General features: G+C 53.8%; 2 protein-coding genes across 4 annotated transcripts in view; both read right to left on the bottom strand.

Moving 5' to 3' along the window:
• Positions 1-129: 129 nt before the first annotated feature.
• Slc35b1 (solute carrier family 35 member B1) lies at positions 130-6,132 on the bottom strand. Of its 3 annotated transcripts, none has more exons than XM_010620130.3 (9): positions 5,729-6,132; positions 5,404-5,507; positions 4,704-4,834; positions 4,379-4,409; positions 3,655-3,812; positions 2,668-2,794; positions 1,741-1,847; positions 1,468-1,621; positions 130-357 (listed from the first exon to the last, which is right to left on the bottom strand). In XM_010620130.3, exons 1-9 carry the CDS (start codon positions 5,938-5,940, stop codon positions 305-307), a joined length of 1,077 nt encoding a protein of 358 aa, XP_010618432.1. In that variant the 5' UTR covers positions 5,941-6,132; the 3' UTR covers positions 130-304. The 3 variants fall into 3 exon arrangements, with proteins under 3 accessions (XP_010618432.1, XP_033618883.1, XP_010618434.1); XM_033762992.1 differs by having other exon boundaries at positions 4,704-4,866; positions 5,729-5,805; XM_010620132.3 differs by having other exon boundaries at positions 131-357; positions 4,704-4,809; positions 5,729-5,805.
• A 2,263-nt stretch (positions 6,133-8,395) lies between these two features.
• The window catches only part of Fam117a (family with sequence similarity 117 member A), a gene marked incomplete at its 5' end in the record, with an annotated part of 39,791 nt that continues 23,528 nt past the window's right edge, over positions 8,396-24,658 (bottom strand). The window contains 6 exons of the mRNA XM_019206921.2: positions 8,396-9,503; positions 12,097-12,235; positions 12,983-13,184; positions 14,138-14,272; positions 14,680-14,790; positions 16,754-16,849. Coding sequence (XP_019062466.1) covers positions 9,203-9,503; positions 12,097-12,235; positions 12,983-13,184; positions 14,138-14,272; positions 14,680-14,790; positions 16,754-16,849 — 984 coding nt within the window. The remainder of the gene's footprint in view (positions 9,504-12,096; positions 12,236-12,982; positions 13,185-14,137; positions 14,273-14,679; positions 14,791-16,753; positions 16,850-24,658) is intronic.

The raw sequence follows: 24,658 nt of genomic DNA, 5'->3' as shown, positions 1-24,658 counted from the left end.
GGCTCACCCACGTGGCCGCACCACGCATGCGGGACAGGGCCGCGGGGTCAGAGCATCGGCTCGGCTCCCCTCCCTCTCTATTTGCACTAGACAAGCACTGAGAACAGAGACTGCCCACGCGTCTCGTTAGAATCCAAGATTGTGTTTTTAAAGAATATGTGATGGTACTTCCTTTGATTACAAAAGAAAGAAAAAAAAAAGACTGGAACCCAGTCCTGCAGCACTACTGAGTCCATTTTCCCAGGGCTGGTGCTGCTGGAGATAGTAACTGAAGCATTCCAGAGTGGAGGTAGTTTCCCTCTTCCTAGTGGGACGTCTTCTTAGCTCCTTTCCCAAACTTGGCATCAAGACCGAGACCTACAGGATGGAGAAAATGCGTTTAGCTTCCTGGGAACCGCATGAAACATACCAGTGATTGCTGAGTCAGCTTTGGTTCTTCAAAATTCTAGGCAGTGTCCTTCTGGAATTTCTTCAGCGACAACAGAGGGGCATCAAACGGAACTAAAAACAAAAATCGCCAAGATACTGACTGGTGTTATAGATAAAATATACAGGAAGACCAAAAGAAACTGAAAGAGTCAAAATTTCTGAGCTGCCAGGCACAGTGATACACATCTGGAATCCCAGCGACTTAGGAGGCTGAGGCAGGAGGATGAAGCAGGAGGTTTCCAAATTACAGGCCACCCTAGGCAACTTAGCAAGACTTTGTCTCTAAATGAACAATAAAAAGAGCTGGGGTTGTAGCTCAGTGGTAGAGCACCACCAGGTTCAATTCTCGGTACCACACACACACACACACACACACACACACACACACACACAGGCAAACACGCACAAGGACTTTCTAAGCTGTTTCTCTCTGCTCACCCAGAGCATCGTGAGTTGGTAAGGAGTAAGCATAGTAATTCTGCCCTGCTCAAGATCTGGAAGGAAATCACTGAACTGTACACGAGGAAGGCTGCATTGGAAAAGCTTCCTTTGCTTTTTTGCGGGGGTTGGGGGGGTGTTTTGTTTTTTGGATTTTTTTGGTACCAGGGATCCAACTCAAGCCCTTGCACTTGGGAGGCAGATGGCAGCCACTGAGCCAATGAACCAAACCCTCGGCCCGGTTTTTGCTTTTTGAGACAGCTTCTCACTATGTAGTTCTGACTGACCTTGAACTCACTATGCAGCCTAGGTGATTCTCCTGCCTCAGCCTCCTGAGTGCTGGGATTACAGGTGTGTGCTACCAAGCCTGGTTTTCTCTAAAGTAATTAAATAAGGGCCAGACATTTAGCTCAGTGGTTCTGCTGCCTGTCTCACAAGCATAAGGACCTGAGTTCGATCCCCAGTACCAAAATAAAATTTTAAAAAATATAATAATTAAATAAATCTTATGGTTACACAAATACATTTTTGGAAAAAAAACTATCAAACTGTCATCATCCCTCTGTGTGGCTCTGAGATGCCATTCTGGGTGCTACTTACCCAGGAACACAAGCACGGTGCCCACCCACTGCATGGGGCTGATGGGATTGGCGAAGAGGATCACGGAGGCCAAGATAGTGAAGAACTTGCGAGTTGTGGTGATGATGGAGCAGGTCAGGGGACCGAAATACACAACTGTCATGAAGATGAAGCTCTGGAAGTCGAGAAGGCGGGTTAGGTGACTCCTGGCACTGCCCCGAGGTCCACAGTGCCAGACCTCCTGGCTGATCCTGCCACAGCAAGGGAGGCCACGTGGTCCCCTCAGGAACTCACCTGGCCCAAGGCACTGGTCAGGCCAAAGAGCAGGATGTTGTAGATGATGCCTGGGTACCTTTCGGCAAAGCTCAAGAACTCCCAGAGCTCTCCGGTGAACAGGATTCCTGAAAGCAAAAGTCAAAAGTAAAGGGTGCATCTTGTAAGGGACGAGCACACTCCTGCCCACAGCCCGCTACAGTACCGTGAAGGAGAGCAGGATGGGGAAGTGTGTGTACGGAGCACGCACTGTCCCGTCATGGGTCTTTCTCAAATGTGTGTGCGCGCGTGCGTGTGTACACATACACATACAAATACTGGAGGGGGTACTGGGAATTGAACCCAGAGCTTTCACACTGAGCCACATCCACATCTAAGAGAAACTAGACTTGATTTTGCAAGAAAGGCTTCAAAATTAGTGAGTTACTTCTACCCAAGTGACTGAAAGTGGACAACCTCTGAAGTGTGGAGATAGCACTCACACATCTCTAGCTTAAGGACGCTCCCGGCGCGGGCCACCTCCGGCCACCAGCAACCCCCCTTTAATCCTAGTGTGCTGCACACAAAAATTTCCGACGTATGCCCAGAGTTGAAAGTCAAGAAACACTGAGTTCAGAGCAAATGCTTTCATGTTTGAACTGCATCCAGCGTACACCTATGTCTATGTTCTGTGAGTACATCAGTGTTTCACTGGCCTCCTGGGAGGGAAGTCCCGGACACCCCGTGTTTCACTATGTGCGGCTTCCCTGTCAGTGGGCTCAGGTCTACCCCTATTGTGTTAGTAACGGGTAGCAGGCAGGTCCTTCCCAGAAGGCTTGTCAGGGTTTGGACAGAAGGGCATGAAACCAAGTGAGCAAAGTTAGCACAGGCAGCTGAGCTAGGATCAACCGCACGAGAGCAGTCTGCCCTCTGGTGATCCGTGGGAAGAACAGCACATCTGCTCCTTACCAGCTCCCAGCAGCAACGTGGACCAAAGGTTGATATTCAACATCATGTGGTTGGAGCCCGTTTGGTAATGTGCCCGCATGTGGTCCTGGGAAACGCCTGTCAGTCCGTCCAGGGTCAGAGATAACAGCTGGGAAGGAAAGGAAGCAGCCTGCAATGAGGTGGCCGCCAGGACACAGGATTCTCAGCCCTTGCTCCTCAAGAAGCCACTCCGTGAAGACAGAGCTCGCAAACAGTTGCCGTCTGTCCCAGACGGAGGGCAGGGAGAGACCGTGCCAGCCGTCCCTCCGCAGACACTGGACCGACAGGCTCACTGAATGCCACGATGAACTGTAAGGACTGCAGAGCTGGAAGCCGAGCACTTCCTCAGCCTGCCTCCCGCTGGTGTCAGGGGCTAAATCAGGCTGCAGTGAGCCATCCACCTCCTCCACTGAAGCTGCTAAGGCTGCTCCCTAGCTTGGAGGAGAGTGAACACTTCACACAGACTGGAGTCTGTGGGAAGAGCACCTCATCCTGGATCCTGACTCTCTCACTTCAACAGGATGCAATGATGGCAAGTGACTTCACCTCCCCGGCCTCAGTTTCTTGACTTTGAAAATGGACATAATACTACTTGTGTTAAGAGAGTGTTGTGAATGTTAACCAGTTAATACGCAGAACACTTGGCTCCTACTGTATCGTCTTCACTGCTGGCTCCCATACCTCTTGGAAAGCCACAGTGAGTGCCACCACACTCCTTCCTTCTCAGCTTTCAGTGATGTCACAACAGGAACTGGTCACAGGGCTCAAAGCGACCCCTTTCTCAGTAGAAGAGCTGAGCTGCAGCTAAATATTTCAGGCTTCCCACCATGACGTTAGCAGAGACCAGAAATGGAGACAAGAAGCACACAGTCTCCCTTGAACCATGTAACGGCCTCCTACCTGCCTAGGTGGGGCTGTCGTTCGTTAAATTTGCCAGAAAATGCTGCGTTCCCCAGCAGGATCACATACCAGCAGCAGCTCTCCGTAGCCGACTGTGTGTTCTTCCATCCCAACTACTTTCTTGGGTTTGTACATGAAAAGAGCCACTCCAGCCACAATTAGCAGCACACACAGGTACTTGGCCAGGGGGTACTTCTTCTTCAGCAGTGTCACCCCAAGAAGCATGACTACAGGGGAGGGAAAAAAGAGTGGAGTACTCAGGTACCCACAGGCATCAATGACACCAGTACACTCCTCCCAGGAGCCAAAAAAAAAAAAACAAAACTCGGGGAAAAAGGAATGTCTGAGAAAGAAGGTCTAGAGAAGATAAGAGGAGCGACAGGCTGGCACCTGGATAAAGATGACTGAGCAGCAGAGCTAAGTAGAGTACAAGATGAGGAAAAAGTAGAGAACAAAGGTGAAAGGTCCAGGAAGGAATAAGGGAAAGGTGTAGAAACAGATTGAGGGAAAAAAACTGATCACCAAAATGGAACTTATGGCATGTACTCACTGTGCAAACACACGCAGCACATTGACCCTCTACCTCCCACTGGAAATTACCAGCCTGGGCACAGCACAGGAAGTGGCACAAATGACAGGTGATGGGATGGGCAGGGGCAAGGGCTATAGTAAAGTTCCTGGAGAGTTATAATGGGATGACGAAACCCAGAGGGACCCAGAGTTCTAGCAGAGGAAGAGAGCTCACTCCAGGAAAGATGAAGACAGAGGATGGAGCCCACGTCCTTCTGCTTACCTGGGATTGGCTTGCAGGATTTACCAAGGACCTGAAATAGAATTCAGCAAATAATTTCTGAGCATCTGTGATGTGCCAGGAACTGAGCTAGGTGCCACGTTAAGCTGGGCAAGTACAGGCCTTATACCAGGGACTCTGGACTCAGAAGCAGCCCTATCACCACCCAACCCACCACCACGGCCCAGCTGGATGGTGCTACACATTGAATTTCTCAAACATACTCTCCCAGCACTGTTCCTTTTTATTTATTTAAGTTGTAGATCCAAGGGAAAACCCCTTGGTTCTTTTCAAATAGTTTCTAAGCCAACCTTCATTGAGGTTTCACCTGAGTTGGGTAGTTGACAAACTGTAGTGCTGAGTTGCTGGAGACCATGGCACCCAGATAGGAGAGAGAACAGGCAGCATAGAGCCAGCTCCGAGTACGATCCACCCTGGCAGTGTCAAAAAACTGGATCACTAGGAGAAGACAAAAAATATACAAGAGAAACCTGGTGGGGATAGGATGGACCACTAAGCAAAAGCTGAAGCTGCATGAAAGGAATTTGTCAAATGAAACGAGCTATTTCTGTCTTCTTACACTAAGAAATCGCTGAAAATCATTCAGTTCTCCAATTCCACCTAAGCCAACCACAAGATCACATGCAGAGAGAGGTGGAGGTCTCATTCGGGGATAAGAGACGACTTATCCCTACTGATAGCCTTCAGAGAACAAAGAAAGCTCAAAACATGTTTGAAGCTAGTGCACAAAGTCAAAGGGACAAAGGGGAAAATGTTTTAAGTATTCTCAATGGGGATTTGGACCACAGAAGACCATTCTCTGCACACTTCTGACTCAGAAGCCGGTCTAAATTAAAATAACATTTTAATCTCACTTCAAAGTCATTAGTTTTATAGCTTAAACAGAGAGGCCGTGTAAAGGGGGTGGAGTTTGGGAAACAGACCTCGAGGTTGAATCAATGCCTGACGCCCAGAATATTGAGGGGAGAGGGAGCCACATCCCAGCAAATTACTATGTAGGTACTCACAGATCTTGGCAAACACTGCATTGACCACACATTGGATGAAGACCAAAGTTAAGGCAAAAGTGAACGTCTCCTGTTTGGCTCCCTCCCCATACTTTCCTCTTGTTCTAAAATGAAACACAGAAGAAAGAGAGAAGAAAACAGTGCATCTCATTCTCTTGTCATCCAGTATGCCGAGCTACCGAGCGCTTTTGAATTACCTCGCCCCTCCGGACGTACGAAGAATTGGTAAGGTTAATTGGGATCGTTTACAAATGGGCCTGGGCGTGGGCCTGGCAGTGGGGGATGGACGGGGGAATGGCAGCGACCCATTCGGGGGTCCACTCACATTTTTTCCTGCAGGATCCCATAGTAGAAGTAACAGACGAAAACACCCAGGAAGCAGAGCGGCAGGCGCAGCCGATCGGGCACCAGGGATTTGCTAGCGGCCATGAGACGCCCAGACGAGCCGACCGGAGACCCGCTCACAGCCGGCAGCGGGAGCGGCGGCGGCGGGGACACCTCCAGGAGGACATCGCCGACCGGCGGCGGGGGCCTCATAGGAGCTGCATGCGACCGCGGCGCAATAGGGCCCAGCAGCCATCTCCCGAACTGCCAGCTCAGGGTTGCCAAGAGGAAAATTCCTCAAAACCCAGAAATCATTTTCTAGGAAAAAAAGACTAGCTGTGGAACATTGGCTGTATTCCTGATGTCCAGAAGCGTCAGCTGTCTTGAGGTTGTGGCATTGCCTGAGATTTTTCCGATCAGGCAATGCCGAGGACAACTATAACCCAGAGATCTGTGGGGAGGCTTAGGTGATATCTGGGCGTGGAATGATTACGTATAATGATGTGGAGGTCACTGATTGGCTGCGCTGTGGCAAGGTGAGATAGTGGGGCGGGAAAGAGGAGGTTCAGCCTGCCCGGCAAATCAAATTGTCTTTACAATGGTCGGCCGCCAGGTTTTTGCTGGGTCCTAACGCCAAAAAACTCCTAATGGCACCTCAGCGCCCTCTAGCGGCTGCCCAGCGTCGTAGCTCCACCCCGACACACACTTTAGGCTCCTAAAAGAGGAGCCTTAACCTCCTGCCAGGTCAGGACCCTTGTCACTTAAAGACATTTGGAGAACTACGCGTGGACACGAACATTTTAAGCCGGTTTCCCCAATCCATAAACTAAGAGTTAATAGAACCCCACCCCGTCGTTCCTTCTTTGGTCTGATTAAATGAGCTGAGGTTTGTGAAAGTGTTTTATAAACTGTGAAGTGTGCTGTAGAAGTTTCATTACTCTCTCTTAACTCTGATCTTACTTCCTCACATCCGGGAGGGGGAAATGCAAGCTTATTTAAGTGAATTTTTTTTTCAAGGACTTCCAGTTCACCAACAATGAACCAAATCCTTTGGGTGTGCCCTGTAACCTCCAGGTGCTTTTCCGTTTTTGAGCGCCTCCTATTGATTCAAACGTTGAATCTCCTCGCCTGGAAATGAATTTCCAGGTCAAGACTTTTCACCACCACTCAAAGCTCCAGCTCTCAATAACGGGCCCAGTTCTCAGGCGCTCACTGGACTCAGGCTGCACTTCTAGCATCCTGCTCCTCTGGCACAGGCTCAGGCATAGGAAGGAAACACTGGGCAGCACCACACCCAATGCCTGGGGCCTGACTAAGCCAGACATCTTCCAGGGGGAGGGAAGGTGAGAGAAGCTAGGGCCTATCCCCATTTTCTTTCTGTTGGGGGACAGAGGAATGCTGCACACACGTGCTGTCTTGCCCTGTGGCTTACTTTACTCAATCAGCTGGCACCTCCAGGGAACAATAGCTGGTTAGAGACCAGGGTTCGAGTCCCAGATCTGCTTCTTTACCAGCTGGGACCTCAAAACAACTAACTTGACTTCTCAAGTTTCCTCCGCGAAATTAACAGAACTATCACATGCAGGAGAGTGCTGTGGCTAGAAGCACTGGCAATAGATTTAAATGATCAAGTTTCCAATCCCAACTCCCTCACTTTGTAGTGTCTTTTGGGGAAAGTTACTTGATCTTTTTGACCTTCCCTCTTTACTACAGTGAGACTTACTACATTTCTCTCATTGGATGGCTGTCATATTTTAGTGACATTTTATAGAAAGCACCCGAGGTGGTAGGTGCTTTACCAAGCCAATGAATGGTAGTTTGAACAACCTGGCCATGAGATCTGTCCTGAGGCCTTGTGAGACAAATACACCTGTACTTGTGACTGCCCTTGAGGCGGTCAGCCTTCCACTCACACAGACTGGATAATAATCTTTTGTGAGAATGTTTTGTAAATTCTAAAGCACTATCAGAATGTCTGGGTGGTTATTCCCATTTTGCCCCAAATCTAACAGCTCTTCCAGGTGCAGCACCAGACTGAGAGGCTGCAAAAGGACAAGAAGTTTCTTTGTGTGCTTCAAGGCCACATACTGTTGTGGCTGCTCACTGAGGTGGGAAGAATACCCCAAAGGATCCAGAAGTTCCTAAAACTGTGCCAAGAGAATCCAGCTGAATACCACTCCCTGGTTGTGTCCCCACGTCAGTGCAAAAAGCATGCACGTCCAAGTCTCTCCTTTTGATCACCCTCATCTCTTCTCCCTACTGGGCTTTATCAGACTTGAGGAAGAATGCGGGACCTTCCCCCGTGACTTTACCCCACTCCGGGACACGCCACTCTCTCCATTCTTGACAGACTTTTCCTGGGTCTCTTTATGGGTCATTGGAAATGGAAGAGTCCAAGCTGGGGTCCATCCAGCACCCGGACCAGTGCAATTACGTGTTAAATGTGGGCCCTTTTCCCTTGAAGACAGGGGAAGTGGTCAATATACTACTCTCCACGTCTATCCCACTCCTCTCACCCTAGATATTTAATAGAACCTCAAGCTGCCGGGAATAATTATTTATTTATTTGGTCTGTTAACACCAAGATCTGCAAAAAAAAAAAAGGTCTTTTAACAAAGACCTGAAAAAAAAAAAAAAAAAAAAAATCTCTGAACACAAGATAAGAAAACTCAAACATTAACATTCTTCAATTTTGTGTAAGCTCTGCAGTACGGAAAATATACAAACTTCAAACAGCTGCAAAAATAGTGTCTTTGGGAGAAAATAGAGTTTCTACATCGATACAAGAAAAATAGGCATTTTTCTAACCCACCCCGGCCCTGGGGTGGGTGGAGGGTGCAGAGCCACCACTTGCCACCGAGAGGGACGCCAGTTCTTCCTCTCCTCGCCACCCACCTGGGGTCGGGCTGCTGCTTAAGACAATCTTTAGTCAGGGTGAACGTGAGATGAAAATGCCACTTGAGGAAACGCTTGGGTACCCCTCTGTCAGCAGCTGAATGGGTCAAGTGTCCTGGCCATCTAGGGCCGCTTTGGTCAGCTCCTCCTAAGAGGGAGGTGTGGGGATGGGATTTCTGTCTTCTGCTATGCTCTTCTGTTGTCTGGAGGTGGAGAGGGAAGGAAATCTGCCACCAGCTTCCTCCATGACAATGCCAAGAGCTTCCTAGAAGTCACGTGGACTCACACCGTGGGGTGCGGGACTCTAGGTCTTCTGGATGGGTGTCCAACAAGGGAGGGAAGTGGCGGGGACACAGGATGAGTTGTGAGCCACCAGCTGCTAGTGAAGGCAGGTCCCGGTCCCCTCACGTTTGCAGGGGCTGGTGTCCATCAGAGAGGACCCAGGGCTTTGACATAATAAACGAAAGTGCTCAAAGGCCGAGAGGGAGGGGCTTCTCCATCCCCCAGTTTGAGAAGCTAGACTGGCCTGCCACCAAGGCACTGGTCTCCACGGTGAGGTGTGGGGTGTGGGGGTGTCCCCTCAGACCACCAGGGAGCTCTGGAAAAGCACGGGCTCTTCTGATGGAGGGGTACGCCGCCATGGCTCAAACGGCAGCGGGGAGGCCTTGGAGGCCTCTGGATCCTTCTGAGGTGGTGCCCTGGGGCTGGCAGGGGGAAGGGGAGAGCCTGGGCTGGAGGGGCAGTTCTGGAAGATGAAGCCCATGCTGGGGAAGAGGGGCTTCATCAAGCTGACGGGGCAGAAGGCCGAGCCGGTCGGGTTGAAATGGACTTTGTTCTTGTCAGGACAGGAAGTCAGGAAGGCCAGGTCAGGACCTGGGGACCTGGAGGATGGAGAGAGACACAGACCCACACGTACACAGAGAAACAGCCAGTGAGCTAGGGTGAGAGACGTCACCACAGCCGGGCACGAGGGGAGCTGGGTCTCTGGTCAAACAGGGCGGTAACTTGGCCAAAAAATGGAAGGTTACAGTCTTTACACCCCTAAGGTCTCTACTGTTTTTATTTTTGCTTTGGTATTAGAGATTGAACTTAGCACCTTTACACTGAGCTATACTGGCAGCCCCTTTTTATTTTTTGAGACAGTATCTCACTAAATCACTAAATGGCCCAGGCTGGGCTTGAACTTTCAATCCTCCTGCCTCAGCCTCCCCCAAAAGCTGGGATTAGAGGTCTGTGCCGCCGAGCTGGGCTTCCATTGTTTTTAAATGTGGCTAAGCAACAGCCTTTGGCTAGAAACAGAAGGGGTAACTTCCAACAGTGTGATTCAGAAGAGATAGGGACTTTTGCACACAGGGATCTCATCAGAGAAGGATGGTGTTCGGGGCAGAGCCAGGCACAGTGACTTTCTAGGCCTCTGGCCGAGGGGAAGCGTGGCCACCTTAGCCCCACGGACAGTGTGCAGGGTTAAGAGTTCGGGTGCGCTGCTGTGCGTGCCGCAGGCGGCTAAGTGGCTTCCTGGCCTCTGCCCCCTGGGTGCCAGCAGTACTGTGTCCTCCCCTTTCTGCCCCCACCGTCTCTTGACATTGCCGGATGTCCCCTTAGGGGCATAAATGGCTCCTGTTAAGTCTGCGGGTCTAAGGAGTCTGACTCATGAACACCTTTCCAAGGCAATGACTGTCAATACTGCTCCTGGGAGCAGAGCGGAGCAAAGACCACGACAAAGGCACTCAGGCCTCTCCAAGATCCGGGTCCCCACTCGCCATGTGGCCTCGGCCATGGCTGCCTCACCCTGGTGGTGGGAAAACCACCCCTGCCCTTCTGACCACTTGGGGGAAATGGAAGGATGAAGGAGGGGGATCCACAGGCTCCTGAGTAAAATCGTTGTGATGATGGACAATGGCCGGAGGCTGCCAGCGGGAGGACAGTGGGGAGGTGGCTGTTACTAGGGTTCCCCCGCTGATTACCTTTCCCTTTGTGTGCAGCGTGCAAGGTCTGACTGTGTGGCTCCAGCTTGGCCCTGAACTTGCGGCACTCCTGCTGCCTCAGCCTCCCGAGTGCGGGGCAGGTGCCACCACGTCTGGCCCTTTCTCTTTCTCACTGTTTATCCAAGTGCACCATATATGTAGAATAATACACTCTGAACAGATCAGTATATTAATTTCCATTTTAATCCTAGAATTCTAACAATCCACGGCCCCCAAAAGCAAAGCGAGGTGCAAGAAGGGCAGAGATCTGGCAGAGAGAGAAGAGGGGCAGGCAGTGCCAGGCCACGTGCCGGGGCCGTGTGGGAAGGGGGTCTCTGCAGCAGCAAGGCGTCGCCTGGCAGAGAGGTCGCTTCATGGAGGGCGGGGCCCTGGCAGGAGAGGGAAGGCTGGCGCAGGCCCGCGAGGAACGCGAGTGCAACCAGCACGGCCTGGGCAGCTTGACTTCCTCCCTGGGGAATCCAGGAAATCTAAGCGGGGACAGCAGCTAAGCAGAGGGAAGCTTGGTGAGGGCACCGCTGTCCACACGGCCTTTCCAATGGGCAGCTGGTGAGTGAGGAGCGCCCGTGAGCTGCAGCAGTTCAGACCCAGAGTATCTCAGAAAGTAACCGACATGCACCGGGGTGGGTGCAGAGGCAGGAAGCAGGAGATAACTCTAAGATTGCTTCTGGCAGTAGGAGTCTGGGAAAGAATCGGAGGAAGCAACAGCCCACTGGAGGACCCAGGGCCAGGCCTCAGTGACAAGTCACAAAGCTCCTGCGGGTGGCAGGCTGCTCGTAACTCCTGCAGGCAGGGGTTGTGCTCTTCCTCATCGCAGATCCCGAACCCAGTGCCAGCTACACCTTCACGGGTACGCCACGACTACACTTCACGAAACCACGGCTTCCAGCGTAAATCTTCCCCGTGAAGACGAAGCCGGAGGGGTCTGCTTCGGGGGCTGTGCGGGTCTTTGGAGAGCCCAGCTCCCATTTCTCTGCTAGTCAGGGGGAGGCCTAAGAATCAGCAGAATGGCTTCTCAAATAGTCAGGTTCTAGGATATTCTACAGTCCTTCCTTGCAAGGACTGGAAGATTCTGCCTGCAAGTTCATGACACTTGAATTACGACACCACAGGGTGAGGAACTACTAGTGTGTGCTGCCTGCCTGCCTGCCTGCCTTTCTGATGCTGGACTAGCAAATCCTCACCTTCACAGGAATGGGAAAAAACAGAACAAACAAAGGGCTTGGGCTTGTGTTACGGGTCTCTTTCCTTTCCAGCTCTTGCTGAGCCTGCGGCTGGCATGTGGGCAGGGAGCGGGTTTCTATGGAGATAATGATAACCAAAGACTGAAGAGCTCTGAGTAGGTAACGTCAACAAGTTCGATCACGGCAAAGCTGCAATACCGCTAACCTGCTATGCACGGCACCGCTAGACGAGAGAGGCCAAGGCTGGCGACGGGGCCACACGGGGTCCGCGGCCCTCCCTCTCCCACCTGCACACCGGAGGGACTCACGTGGCCTCTTCGAACACACGCACTCGCTCACAGCCCTCGGGGGGCTCCCGCTTGAAGACACAGCTGTGGTTGGGCTGAGGAGAGGCAGCAAAGGCGAGCACCGGGGATGGGCTGCCGTCTTCGAGGGAGGCCGGGTAGCCTGGAGAGGAGGCCGCAAACAGAGCAGGGCTGAGTGCGTTGGGGACGAAGGAAGCTCTCCGCACTGGCGGGTGTCACAGCCCAAGGCTGGGAGGCACTCGACAAGGCAGCGGCAGCGGCAGTGGCCATGCTAATGAGGCTGGTTTGTTCCATATTCTGGCGCTCGTTTCGCTTCGGCAGCACATATACTAAAGTTGTTTCATATTCTGCCTTAAAGCACCTTTGAGGCAGCTCACAAATATAAATGGCACATAATGATAATAAAACACAGTCGCACTGATGGGAAAAGAAAGTCTCATACCCATTCCGCATTCCCAGGAGGCAGGCGGGGACTGCAACTGTAAAGGGACCCTACCTGCTGTCCCTCAGGTTTCCCCCAGGCTGCAACGCCCTGCCAGCCAGCACACCACACTGCTTCTCCTTGCTGCAGACCTAAAATCTGTCCCATCCAGGGAGCACTGCTGTCCCAACTCACGTGAACAGGGACGCCCTGGCTTCCACTACAGCAGGCTGAACTTCAGCCAAAACACCAGGACGGGAGGGGTTGAAGATGAAGTAGAAGAATGGATGCAAAGACTTTACAAACTACAAACCAGAATAGACATACAGGACCATGATTACGGCTGTGGGTATAGTGCGCGGGAAGAGGGTAACTCGCGGTGCGTGAGTGACAGTGCTGGGCCTTCGTGATTCTGTGGAGCCTCCGGCAGCTCAGGGTCAGCCCTGCTGCCTCAGCACAGCGCCTTACCTTTGTCACTGGGGACGGATGCCAGCTCCTCAACGGCGCCCCGGTGCTCCTCGCGGCTGGCCCTGCCACAGGGCTGGGGGGACGCCAGCGGCATGGAGGGAGAGCTGGCAGGGTTGCCTGGCTCCAGGAGCAGGAGGGGACGATCACAGCTGCCACTGTGGGGAGGAGCTGGGGCACGGTGCCCATCGGGAACCTCAAGGATCTGACGAGGAAGGAGGGGGAGACTCAGTCCCTCGACTTTCCGCGAGCCCAAGTACTCCGTGTGCCCTCCCCTCTGCCTCTCTTCCTCACCCACGGTGACAACGGAGCGCCATTTCCTTAAGGGATTCACTCCCCAGTCTCCCGCAGCCCAGGGAACACCTCGGTTCTCCCACAGCACTCTGTTCTTTGCCCCACAGCACAGGCTGCCCACGATGATCACATATCCCCGTGTGGCGTGGCCAGTGTGTCCACCCAACGAGGGCAGAGATCTTCCAGTGCTGGGCTCTGGGGACAACAAAGGTGAGCAGCACACAGGCGGACCAAGGCAGCAGGACGCTGTCTGTGCTGTGCGCCATCTCAGGACAAGCATGGTCAAGGGCCCGTGTCACTCCTCTATAAACAAACAGCCACTGGTATTCAGACCCCCAGCTCACTACATGGTGTGCGTGCTTGAGGGTACATGAAACCCTGCATATGCCCAAATTAAAAATGAACCAGTGGGTAAATCATAAACTGGAAATCTATGAGTACTGCCTAACTGGTGCTCCCCGAACGCCGTGCGTCAGTATAAAAATGTGCCTGGGACTGCAAAAAAGGTACCACCTAATTCAGCCTGGGAGTGGGGCAGGAGACGGCCACACGGGGGCAACTGGGCATGAAGGGTGACACGTGGGGGCGTGTCACCAGGTAGCGACCGCGGGAGGGAGGTGGTGACAGTGCCGAGGACTCAGGGAACGTGAGCCGGCTGCTCGGCTGGAGAGCGATGTCAGGCCCGGCCCGGCCTGGCTGGGGACCCGGCTCTCCGCTCAGCACTCCAGGCCTTCCCCAGCTGCACGCACACACTCTGCTGTCGCCCAGCTCGGCTCACGCTCCTGTGTATGCAGCCACGGCTTGAGAGGCCCAGGTGGCCGCACCACTGTCAGGAGCAGCAGGACACGGCCGGCCGCCACTAACCCTCAGCAGCTCCTCTTCGCCCTGCTCCTTCACGAACACCTCCTCCACCTCTTGGTTGAGCCCCTCCAGGCTCCGGTGCAGGCAGGGGCTGAGTCGCAGGACCGGGCACTCCGAGGGGAAGCTGGGAGGGGACGCCTGAGGAGGAGGTGAGTCAAGTGATCACCGGAAGCCCCACCCAGCTCCACCGCCATCCGACCTGACCGGGACAGCAGCTTCATCCACCCACACAGCAGGACCGCGAGAAGGAAGGGCTGTCTGGGGGCAGCCACAGGTTGCAGCAGGCCCGTCCCACTCGGGGGCTTTTCTGTACACTTTGGAGCCTTGAGAGCTCTGTCACTCTTGGGTCCCTGTCTCGGACATGCAGAACAGCAATGAGCCTTCCGACATCACTCAGAAGAGTCCAAGTGGGCTAAAATGCCACCTGGCCACCCAGGCAGCCGCAAAAGCATCCTCTGTGGTGGGCTCAGGAGCTGACAGAGTCGAGAGAATTCTGTGACCATCATGGAAGCAGATGGGGGAGCAGGTCGGGGGACAAGACTCACCCTCAGCGCTCCCCGCACAGCGTGGTCCCCTTGCAGCGGGGAGCCTCTCTCCTTCTCCTTCCCACTGCGGCTCAGCTTCGTGCGCTGCAGCTGTTGTTTCAACTTGGTGATCTGGCAGCCAGAGAGAGAGGGACAGGAGGGCCGGGTGGGGCAACTCAGGACAGCGGGTCCCTCCTCCTCCCGGGTGCAGCCCTGCCACAGGCCCACGACGGGTCCCAAAAGGGACATGGAATTTAATCTTCCAAATCAAAGTGGCTCAGTGGTGGTTAAAACCTGGGAGATGGGTTATCTGGACTCACTGCACATCTGAACTAGACTTATCTGATTTTTTGAATTGTCATGTATCTTAGACAGACCAGGCTCCAACAAATTGAAAATACCCAGCTCTGGGCTGGACGTGGTGGCGCACGCCTGTGATCCCAGCACTCGGGAGGCTGAGGCAGGAGGATTGCTGTGAGTTCAATGTCAGTCTCAACTACGTAGTGAGAGCCCGTCTCAAAAAAAAAAGAAAAAAGAAAATACGCAGCTCTGGGACTATTTTGTCTTTCACAGATGGCAAAGGTATGGATGCCAATCCAAAGTAGCAAGGTCGTAGGGCCAGGGAGTTGGCTCATTGGTTCCACTGCCTGCCTTGCAAACGCAAACTCTGGTACCAAAAAAAAAAAAAAAAAAAAGAAAGAAAGGGCTGACCGCAGTTTCTGCCTCATCGAGCCCTGCCACCACCCTGAGGGCCTGAGACCATTAAGGATGACATGTGTCCCTCCCCTGCTTTAAAGGTGCCTAACTACGGCAGCATGGGCTGTCTGGAAGAAGACCACAGTCTAGATTCCCGTGCCCTGTGACAGCCCTGAATAGCCCTGCCCAATTGCAACTCTGGGCCTTCCTGTCCTCTACTGGCAAATACTCGTGGGAAGCAGAGCTGTATAACCTGAGCTCAAAGGGAATCTGCTGCCTGTAGCCAGAAAACTTCTCACTACAGCATTGAAGCACTTTGGTTTGTTTGTTTGTTTTTCTGTTTGAGACAGAGTCTCATTATGTAGTTCAGGATGACCGTGAACTCACTGTATATCTTAGGCTGGCCTCAAATTTGTTGAATCTTCCTGATTCAGCCTCCCAAGTGCTGGGATTATAGGCCCAGCTTAGAAAGTGCTTTTCTTTTCTTTTCTTTTTTTTTCAGAATCTTCCTGATTCAGCCTCCCAAGTGCTGGGATTATAGGCCCAGCTTAGAAAGTGCTTTTCTTTTCTTTTTTTTTTTTTTTTTTTTTTTTTCAGATAGGGTCTCAGGCTATAACCCAGGCTGGTCCCAAAGTCAGAGATCCTCCTGCCTCAGCCTCCCGAGTGTTGGGATCACGGACATACACCATCACACCTGGTGTGAATTTTCAATTCAATTGACTTTTCAATTGACCACTGCGAATCACTCATGCCGTGACTCTAACCTTGAATGAATAACCTGCCCATGCTGATCATGGAAAACGTGAAGTATTTTTCAATTCCCCCTGATCCTTAAACTTGCATATAACCACTTCCTATTTCTTTTTGTTCTCAGCAATGAGGACAGGAGCAACTTCCGTTTGGGATGGGGTTGAGGGTGAGGCCTGGCAGCACCCCTGAGGAGCTGCCACGTGACACATTAGAGGAGCTGGCTGGGAGCCCCAGAATCTAGCCAATGGCCTGCTCTACTCAACCTCCATGCCTGCAGTCCTCCTGGGACCGAAGGAGAGTGAGGACAGAGTGTGTGTCCCCTTCTTTGAGCAGTTAAGTAGTAACTGAGGCCAGGGCCTCCTCATCCCCAGGGACTCATTCCCTGACTCCCCCCAGTCGCTGACCAGCTTAGCCCGATCCAATCTTCGAGTTGCACAACAGAGGCTCCAGCCCTGTGCCTGGCTGCCTGCCGCCTGGCCATTCCCTCACAGGGGGCCAGGGCTCCTAACAGCAGGCGTTCTCCTTAGGAAGGGGCTGGGGAGGCACAAGGGACTGCAAGTATGGTCACCGTCCAGAGCCGAGGCCTGGCATGGTGCTAGGTGTTGGAAAACAGGCAGCCGCCCAGGCCAGAGTCCAAGAGGGCAGGTACCTCTTTCCGATGGTCTGTGCTTCCCCAGGACGCCGACCGTTTGTGGGCGCAGGAGCCGGTCCGTTCACCTTCCAGCTCTTGCCAGGACAGGGGCGTCTGCAGGGGAAAAGCAATGACATTAGTCAGGCGTGGTGACGCACATCTGTAATTCCAGCACTCCAGAGGGTGAGGCAGAATTGCCATGAGTTCAAGGCCAACCTGGGCTACATAGTGAGCTTAAGACCAGCCTGAACTACATGAGGAGACCCTGTCTTAACCACGCACTCCCTTTCTGCAAAAGAAAAGCACAGTGACAGCTCTCATAGGCTAGTGTGGGCCCAGGAAATAGACACAGCTTCCTTCTTGCATCTGCGCACCCTCCTCCTGAACATGCCCAGCCTGCTTTTCCTTACAGGCAGAAACACCTGCCTCCTGGCCATAAACCTGATGGGCCAACTCTTCTCTTCTCTGTGCTGACCTGCATACGGGTATCAGATCCCCCTTTACTCCTGGTGCTCCCAATGATGGGCACAAGCACTGACCCTCCTCTCCTAACCGGCTCCAAACAAGGACGGGCTCAACAATCTGCATTTTATTCTCTGGGCCTAGCACAGGCCTGGGACCTTGGAACCTAAGGAAAAAAGCTGACGGACAGGACTCCTGGAAGGAATCATTACTTGGTAAAACACAAAGAAGATCAACGTAGTCTTCCATCCCTCCCAGAGAAGCAAAGGCTTCAAGCTTGTACCCCGATTCTTTTCTGCACACAGAATGAGTGTGAGGACCCCAAAGTCCTCCTGCATGTGCAAGAAAGAGACATTTTCAGAAAGGAAGGAGCCAGAACTCAAAGCCAGCCCTGATTTCTGCCCCGCTTGGCCTTAATGCTCCTGCTTCTCCTGGGCCTGGCTGGCCGTGCCCCTCCCGAGGAAGGGCTCTCCCTCTGCCATCCTTCCTCCCCTGCTGCATGGAGACACGGAAGACACAGGCCAAGACGGAGACAAGGGGAGCCACAGAACCACCTCCCAAGCTCCCACCAACCAAGAAAGCTGCTGGCTCAAAGTACAAGGTCAAAGAGGCCCAGGTCCCTCCCGGCACTAACATCCCTGCCTCCGTTCCAAGGGAGGGGCTGAGGGGAGCGCTCCAGGGGGACCAGTTCCCCTCTAACTTTTGTGCACAGGCTGCCAGAAACACGAGGGCCTGGGAACCGGCTCCTCCACAAGATCTGCTGACCTCCCCGAGGGGTTGCCGCAACGGAAGGGGAGGGTGGGGGAGGGGGACACGACGCCTCCCTACCAACAGCTGCGAAGGGAGCTTGGTGGGGCAGTGCGAGGTGGACTGTGACAGTGCTGGCCATGTGCCCTGACAGCTGCACCAGACGGGCCACTGGGGATGGAACCCCTGGCTCCTGCTGTTCGCAGCTGCCCACCGAGCAGGCCTTTGTAACATGGCCAAGGTGAGACAACTGCCCTGACTTCTTCAGGTGCAAGAGCCCCAGTCCCGGTGGTACTGGTCCCCCAAAGCCCTAAGATGTCCGTGTCTCCCGAAACCGGGGTGCTGGAGCCTCAGCAAAGGTAGCTGCATGTGCCACCGAGGGAGGAAGAAGCCCCCTCTGCTGTGACCACCTGGACGACCCTGCAGACACCAAGCCTGCAGATTACTAGCTCAATGGTCCAACCCCTGAGCCCCGCACAAGCCTGCGATCCCCAGAAAAGTGGCAGAGGCCACCGAGCAGAGAGGACAACAGTGAAGGTACTAATTCTATCCCCCAACCTGTGGGCTCCCAGGTGGCGAGGGAGAAAAACAGCCACGCCCCGACTGCCGCCGCAGACGTCTCTTCACCCCTGCAGCTCCCGGGCATGTGAGGGGGGCAGCAGGTGGGCTTGCGCAGGGGTGCAGAGAGGTGGGGAGCCGGGGCAGCTGGGATCATCCCTTGCCCAGTGCAGTTACTCACCTCTCTGTGCCACCTGAAGTGGATGCCTGTCTCAGTCCGTCTCTGTCTCAGTGCCCACCCAAGGCCCTGGGCCCAGCATCCCCTCTTCTGTCTGGGGCCTGTCTCACTCCGGCAAATCCATGTCCTCCTTTTTGGACCCCACCCTCTAAGCCTGGTCTCTCTGCCTGGGATGACCCACCAGCGCTCTCCCATCTCGTCAGGGAGCCGTGCTGACTTGGCTCCTCCACTCCACGTCACCTCCGTGCGCGTGGGCTCGGGCAGACGTTGCTCGGCACTCAGTAAGCAGGTCCTGGATGCACACAGCACGCCAGACCCTGCTCCAGACGCGGGAGACCCAGCAATGCCCAGAACCACAGAACCCCCTGGCTCCTAGGGTTCACACTGTGTATGGGCCGTGTTTCAAAAGTGAGGCGTGTGAGAGAGAGATGCAGCAAGCAAAGGGCACAGGAATCCTGGGCAGGGGGCACGAGACTGAGACTCCCAGGGCGGTCCTCGCTGAATGGGCAGCTCCTCAATAAACACAGGAAGGCGAGCGGGAGGGGCCTGCGGGCATCTGACGGGGGACTGATCCCGATGGAGGGGCAGCAAGAGGAAAGGCCGGAGGCAGGGCCAGGCCGGTGTGTTGGAGGACCCCGAGGCAGCAGGGCGGCAGGAGAATGGGACGGTAGAGGAGGTCGGGGAGTGTGACAGGCTGAAAACCGTCCATTGTGCCGGTGGTGATTTGTCTCCTCTATTCTGTGCTTTTCAGGGTTTTCCAAGCAGTCTGTAATGCTGCCCGATCCCTACAGGCGACAACATTTGTTCTTCTAAGTATAAAATGATATATGCCCACAAGAAAACTATCAAAGGGTTATGAAGCAAAACTAAGTGTAACTGGGGCGGTATAGAGTGAGCATGTGAAATCATTATTTTTTTTTCTAATCCTTCAACCATCTGTTGAATTCCCCTGAATAAACAAATAGGGAGGGGGAGAAAAAAGAAAAATAGCCTCCAAAGATATCAAAAACCCATAAATGTTACCTTATATGGCAAAGTGTTTGCAAATGTGATTTAGTTAGGATCCTGGGATGGGAAGAGGATCCCGGGATTAGCGGGGCGGGCCCTAAGGACATCTGCCATTCCGAGTGTCCTTGTGAGACAGGGGCAGAGGGGCCACACAGACACAGAAGAGGATGAGGCGACACGACGGGGAGGCCGAGACTGGAGTGACCGTGTGGCTCTGAGCCCAGGAGGGCGGGCAGCCCTGGAACTGGAAGAGGCAAGGAACAGACTCGCCCCAGTGCATGCCGGGAGCACGGGACCTGGCCAGCCAGCACCTTGACCTCCCAGCCTGCGGGGACCCAACGGGGCCCTCTGCTCTCCTGAACTTCGAGACAATAAACATCTGCTGTTTAAACCACTAAGTCGGAGGTCACGTTAGCGCAGCCTCCAAATCCGGACCTGGCAGGACGTCCTGTGCTTGAAGCTTTTCCAATGTCACCGAGTGTCGCTAAGGCAGGTGTGGTCACAGCTGGGGGCTTTACCCACGTCCACTGGACCAGGCACATCAACACTGGGCACCATGGCCCAAGCAGGACAAGATCCTCCTCACCATGGAAGTCTGGATCAAGACTTCCTTGGGGTGTGAAAAGTCACAGGGAAGGGAGGCCACCCCTCGGAGAGGTGGCCATGGCAAGGGTCACGCCAAGCTGCACAGCGGCACTAGAGTGATCGTTCGAGGCGACCCCTGGGAGGCAGAGCAGAGCTTGAGCAAGAAGACCCAGGAGTCACTTGTCCAGGGGACTCACAAGCCAGAACAGGCTCATGTCACACCCCGGCCCAGGGCAGCAGCTGAGGGAGGAGCAGGAGTGGCAGCAGCAGGCTGTACCGCTGGTGCTTGGATTGCACAACACTGGACACGGTTACACTGAGGCGGCCTGGGATTCTGAGGTCCCAGAGCAACATGTGTATGGACAACTGGGCATGGGGTGAAGGACTGGCTTCCCAAGCGCCACTTGATGCAGTGAGAAGCAGCAACGGACGGCGCTGTAAAGAGCAAAAAATGTTTCTCAGCTTCCAACCCAGCAGTTTCGGCTGAGACCCATGACCTGAGGCAGTAAGAGCCCCGGCTGTGCTACCTCAAGTGTCCTCAGCACCTGAGCAAGCTTCACCACAGACAGGACTTCACTGGGGACAAAACCCGCCCGCAACTGTGTGCAAGCACAGCACGGCGCCGGCTGGAACTACGTGATATGCTCGTGTCACCAGGGACTCAGCCCTTAGGACTCTGGCCAGACAGAAAGTCTGGGAAGCTCTGAGGGTGGTCCACTGGCCAGCACTGAGAACTCTGGCTGCAGGTGGTGAAGGCCACCATCTCTGGCCCTACACTGACCTGGAAACCTCAGGTTTTCCATCACTGCCCTGGGTTCAAACCTTAGCTGCTGTTGTCAAACCATAGACAGAAAGCTGGTCCTAGTCACCAGTTTAGAAAACAGGCACCGTGCCCAGGCCCGGAAACCCACAAAGAAAAACTGTTTTGGTTTTTTTTTTGGTGCCAGGGATTGAACTCAGGACCTTGCACTTGCAAGGTAGGTGGCAGAACCACGGAGCTAAATCTCCAGCACCAAGAAAAACATTTTTTAAAGGCCTGCAGTGGCCCCACTAAATCACATGCCATGGCTGAATGTTGAGGCACTGGCTTGGGAAAGGGGAGAAAGGATGGTACATGGTAGAGGACGCCCCCCAAACCAGCACGTCCACCACTGCCTCCTGCCTTCAGAGTCAAGAGCCTGAGGTCTGCGGAGAACTTAAGACTACGTCTTCCCAAGGAGTACACATAGTCTTGCGCCAGAACGCTGGGAGGCGGGGAGGCCGGGCAGGGCAGGCACCCAAGGGCCCATGTGGGCAGGATAGCGGAGGGGAACTTTGCTCAGTCACCCCAGCTGTGACGAGACTACTTCCTCCCTCCTGCAGCACTCAGGAGGATGCAAATGCTTCGCAGGGCAACAAGGGAGTGGGCGTGTGCTGCCACCCCTGGCTCAGCCACCAGGAGCAGCCAGGAGGAAGCGGTTGGTGGCCGACTTTGACCTGGGGACAGGTGGGCCAGACAGGGGATGCATGCAGATAAGCCCCGGGAATCCTGAAACAACCCTAGACATCAAGGGGCCTCCCCCACAGGCGGCGCTGACACTCACCCACGAAAGGGGGCTTCCCGCTGTTTCCTGCTAGGCCCAAACCTTCCCTGCATTCACAAGGCTGATCTCAGGGACCCCATGATCCCTCTCTCATGGCTCCTCCTACCTCAACATGAGCTCCACTTACCACATCTACACCTCCACTCCTCTTTTCTAGAAGTAATTAAGATCCACGTACCTCCCTCCTGCTCTCCTAGGCCCAGATATGCGGATAACCTAGCTTTCCATGTTGGGCTGTGAGTCACCTGAGGAGACTGCTCTGCGCCTGTTAAGAGCTTAAAACAGCCAGGAAGAACACCTGGTGTGGTGGTATAGGTCTGTAAAACCAGCACTTTGGAGGCCGAGGCGGGAGGACTGCCACAGACTAGAGGCCAGCCCAGGGTACATGGTGATTTTAAGGACAGCCTACGCTACCTAGTGAGACCCTGACTCAAAAGAAGAAGAAAAGCCAGGAAGGGAATCTGGGATTACTGGCAGCTGGAATAGACGCAGACTCATGAATGGAGAGCTTTGAACTCTCTCCTGCCCTCTGGAGGAGCTCTGGGCACACACATAGAAAGCCTGACTACCTACTGGCAGGTGTTCTGTGCTTGCTGCCTGAGTCTGACACTGGCTCAGAGTGGGCAGTGCCTTTATTCGCTCTGAAGTGTTCAGAGAAAGGGGCTGTTCTGCACAACCATGGCCATGGCTGCCGACCTCACTGCAGGGCCTGCCCCGTAGTAACGCCAGAGCTCAAGTGGCCTCCAAACACACCTGCTGGCTGCTGGCTCCGGCTGGGGGAGGGGAGCACAGACAAGTCAGACTAGCAGCAGCTGCCTGCAGTCCTGGTGGAGAAAGCAGGTAATCAGCTACGGCACCGGTGTGGCTGGAAGAGAAAGGGTGGAAGATGGGGTACGGAGAGGAATAGCCCTCTGTAATGCTAAGTAATTGGGGAAAGATCTGGCATCCGTCCATTTTTAACAGCTTATAAGCTTTCAATGGTCTAAGGGTGTAGCTCAGTGGCAGAGTGTTTGCTTAGTGTATGCAAAGCTTTGAGCTCCATCCCCAGCACCCGCTAAATATCACCTTTCCAGGACTTTGGAAGATCCCACCTACCTCCCTCCCTCTCTGTCCACGTGCCCTGCACCCCCTGTAAAAGCTCTCCATGTCCACTTCCATCCTCTCTGGGGGAAGGCAGGGAGATGGCCTGAGCACCCCAGGCCCTCGCGGTGTAACACCAGTGCCAAGCCAGGGACCTCAAGCTGGAATGTGAATGAAGCCCACAACCTAGCAGCAGAAAACTCCCAGAAGACCGGGAAGGAAAGATGGGCAGAGTGCGTATTTTGGTTTGGATGCCTACGCCGACGAGAATTCTCCCACCTCCTGATGCAGCCACAATATTGACAGGTTGCTAAGAGTTCCTCGAGGGCTGGAGCCCATCCCAGGGCAAGTGGAAAGCTGTGTGGCGGGGCCTCGCCAGACCCACGGAGGCGCAGTGCTGACCTCTGTCTAGCCGTGGCAAGGAGCCCGGACCTGTTACATAACAGATCTGGCTTGCAGCTGGAGCCTGAGCAAAAACACGCAGGCTGGAGCTCAGGTCCTCACCCGGCCAGGGACCATCGGAGGCCAACCTGAATTTAGGTGACAGGAAACTCTGAGGAGTGGGATGGCGACTTCCTGGGCAGGCAGGCAGGCGCAGCGACAAGGGAGGAGACAGATGGGCTACTGTCTGAGCTTAGCGTGTTCAGAGCAACTTCCAGCCTGCTTTTCCAGAAAGCCCCCTCTGATTAGTGTCCCTGGGGCTCAGCACTTCCCTCTGGAGAAGCAGGCCTGTGCTCCTGGCCTGTGCGGGGAAAGCATAGCCCATGCTACCCGCCCTTGACAAAGGACAAAGGGCAAACCTAGCGCTCTGGAGAGTAGGCCCACTCCATCTGCTACCTGGAGTGTGTTCTCCCTTCTCTTTATTCATAGATCTCAAAAGGTGGCCACTGAGATTTTTATTTTGAGACAGGGTCTGGCTATGTAGTTCAGGCTGCCCTTGAAACTCACTGTGAAGTCCAGGCTGGCCTTCAACTCATGGCGATCCTCCTGCCTCAGCCTCCCGAGAGCTGGGATCCCAGGCATGTGCCATCACGCCCAGCAGAAGAGCATTGATTTTAACTTGTTATTGAAGGTTGTTTTACAATTGTCTTGGTTTAAGGCGGGGCACTCCCAGGAGACTTCTCTTCCTGTAAACTCTGCCAGACATCTGGTCCCATCTCATCCCTTGGCCGTCTGTTCACCGGCCTTCATGGAACTGGAATCCGGGCTCAAAGAGGCCAAACCTTGTCCTCATTTCCTTAGCCTTCATTCCAACATGTCAAGAACAGGCCTGGGCATTCACGTGTTCATTAATAACGTTTGAAAATGGGTGTCACAAAAACAGAAAAAAGAAAGGAAGCAGAAGGATGAGCTCAGAAGAGGAGACAGGGTGACCGTCCATGGACACCTATCACGTGGCCACCATACCCCCTGCAAATGGGCAGAGCAGCGGTCTCGGGTTCATCCCAGCCGGAGAGCCGAGCCTGAGCCCCAGGCTCTTTCCTCCTGTTTCCGCCTAGAACAGGAATCAAGCTTCACCTGCATCAAAATGATGGCTTGACCTTTACCACCTTCACTGCTAAGAATGTTGAAGTCCTGGACCCGATTAGGACATACAGCTTTGCAAAATTTCCCGAAGGATTTCAGCTTAACACCGTCTTATCCAAAAACTGACAAGTGGACGGAGCGGTCTGCACGATTCTTAACGAGAAGGAACCTGGGTTCTATGGGACTCAAATGGGT

The sequence above is a fragment of the Fukomys damarensis genome, unplaced genomic scaffold, assembly GCF_012274545.1.
Source record: "Fukomys damarensis isolate Sample0158 unplaced genomic scaffold, DMR_v1.0_HiC HiC_scaffold_13, whole genome shotgun sequence".
Lineage (NCBI taxonomy): Eukaryota > Metazoa > Chordata > Mammalia > Rodentia > Bathyergidae > Fukomys > Fukomys damarensis.
Note: the sequence above shows the minus strand (reverse complement) of the source record. Positions and strands in the feature narration are given on the sequence as shown.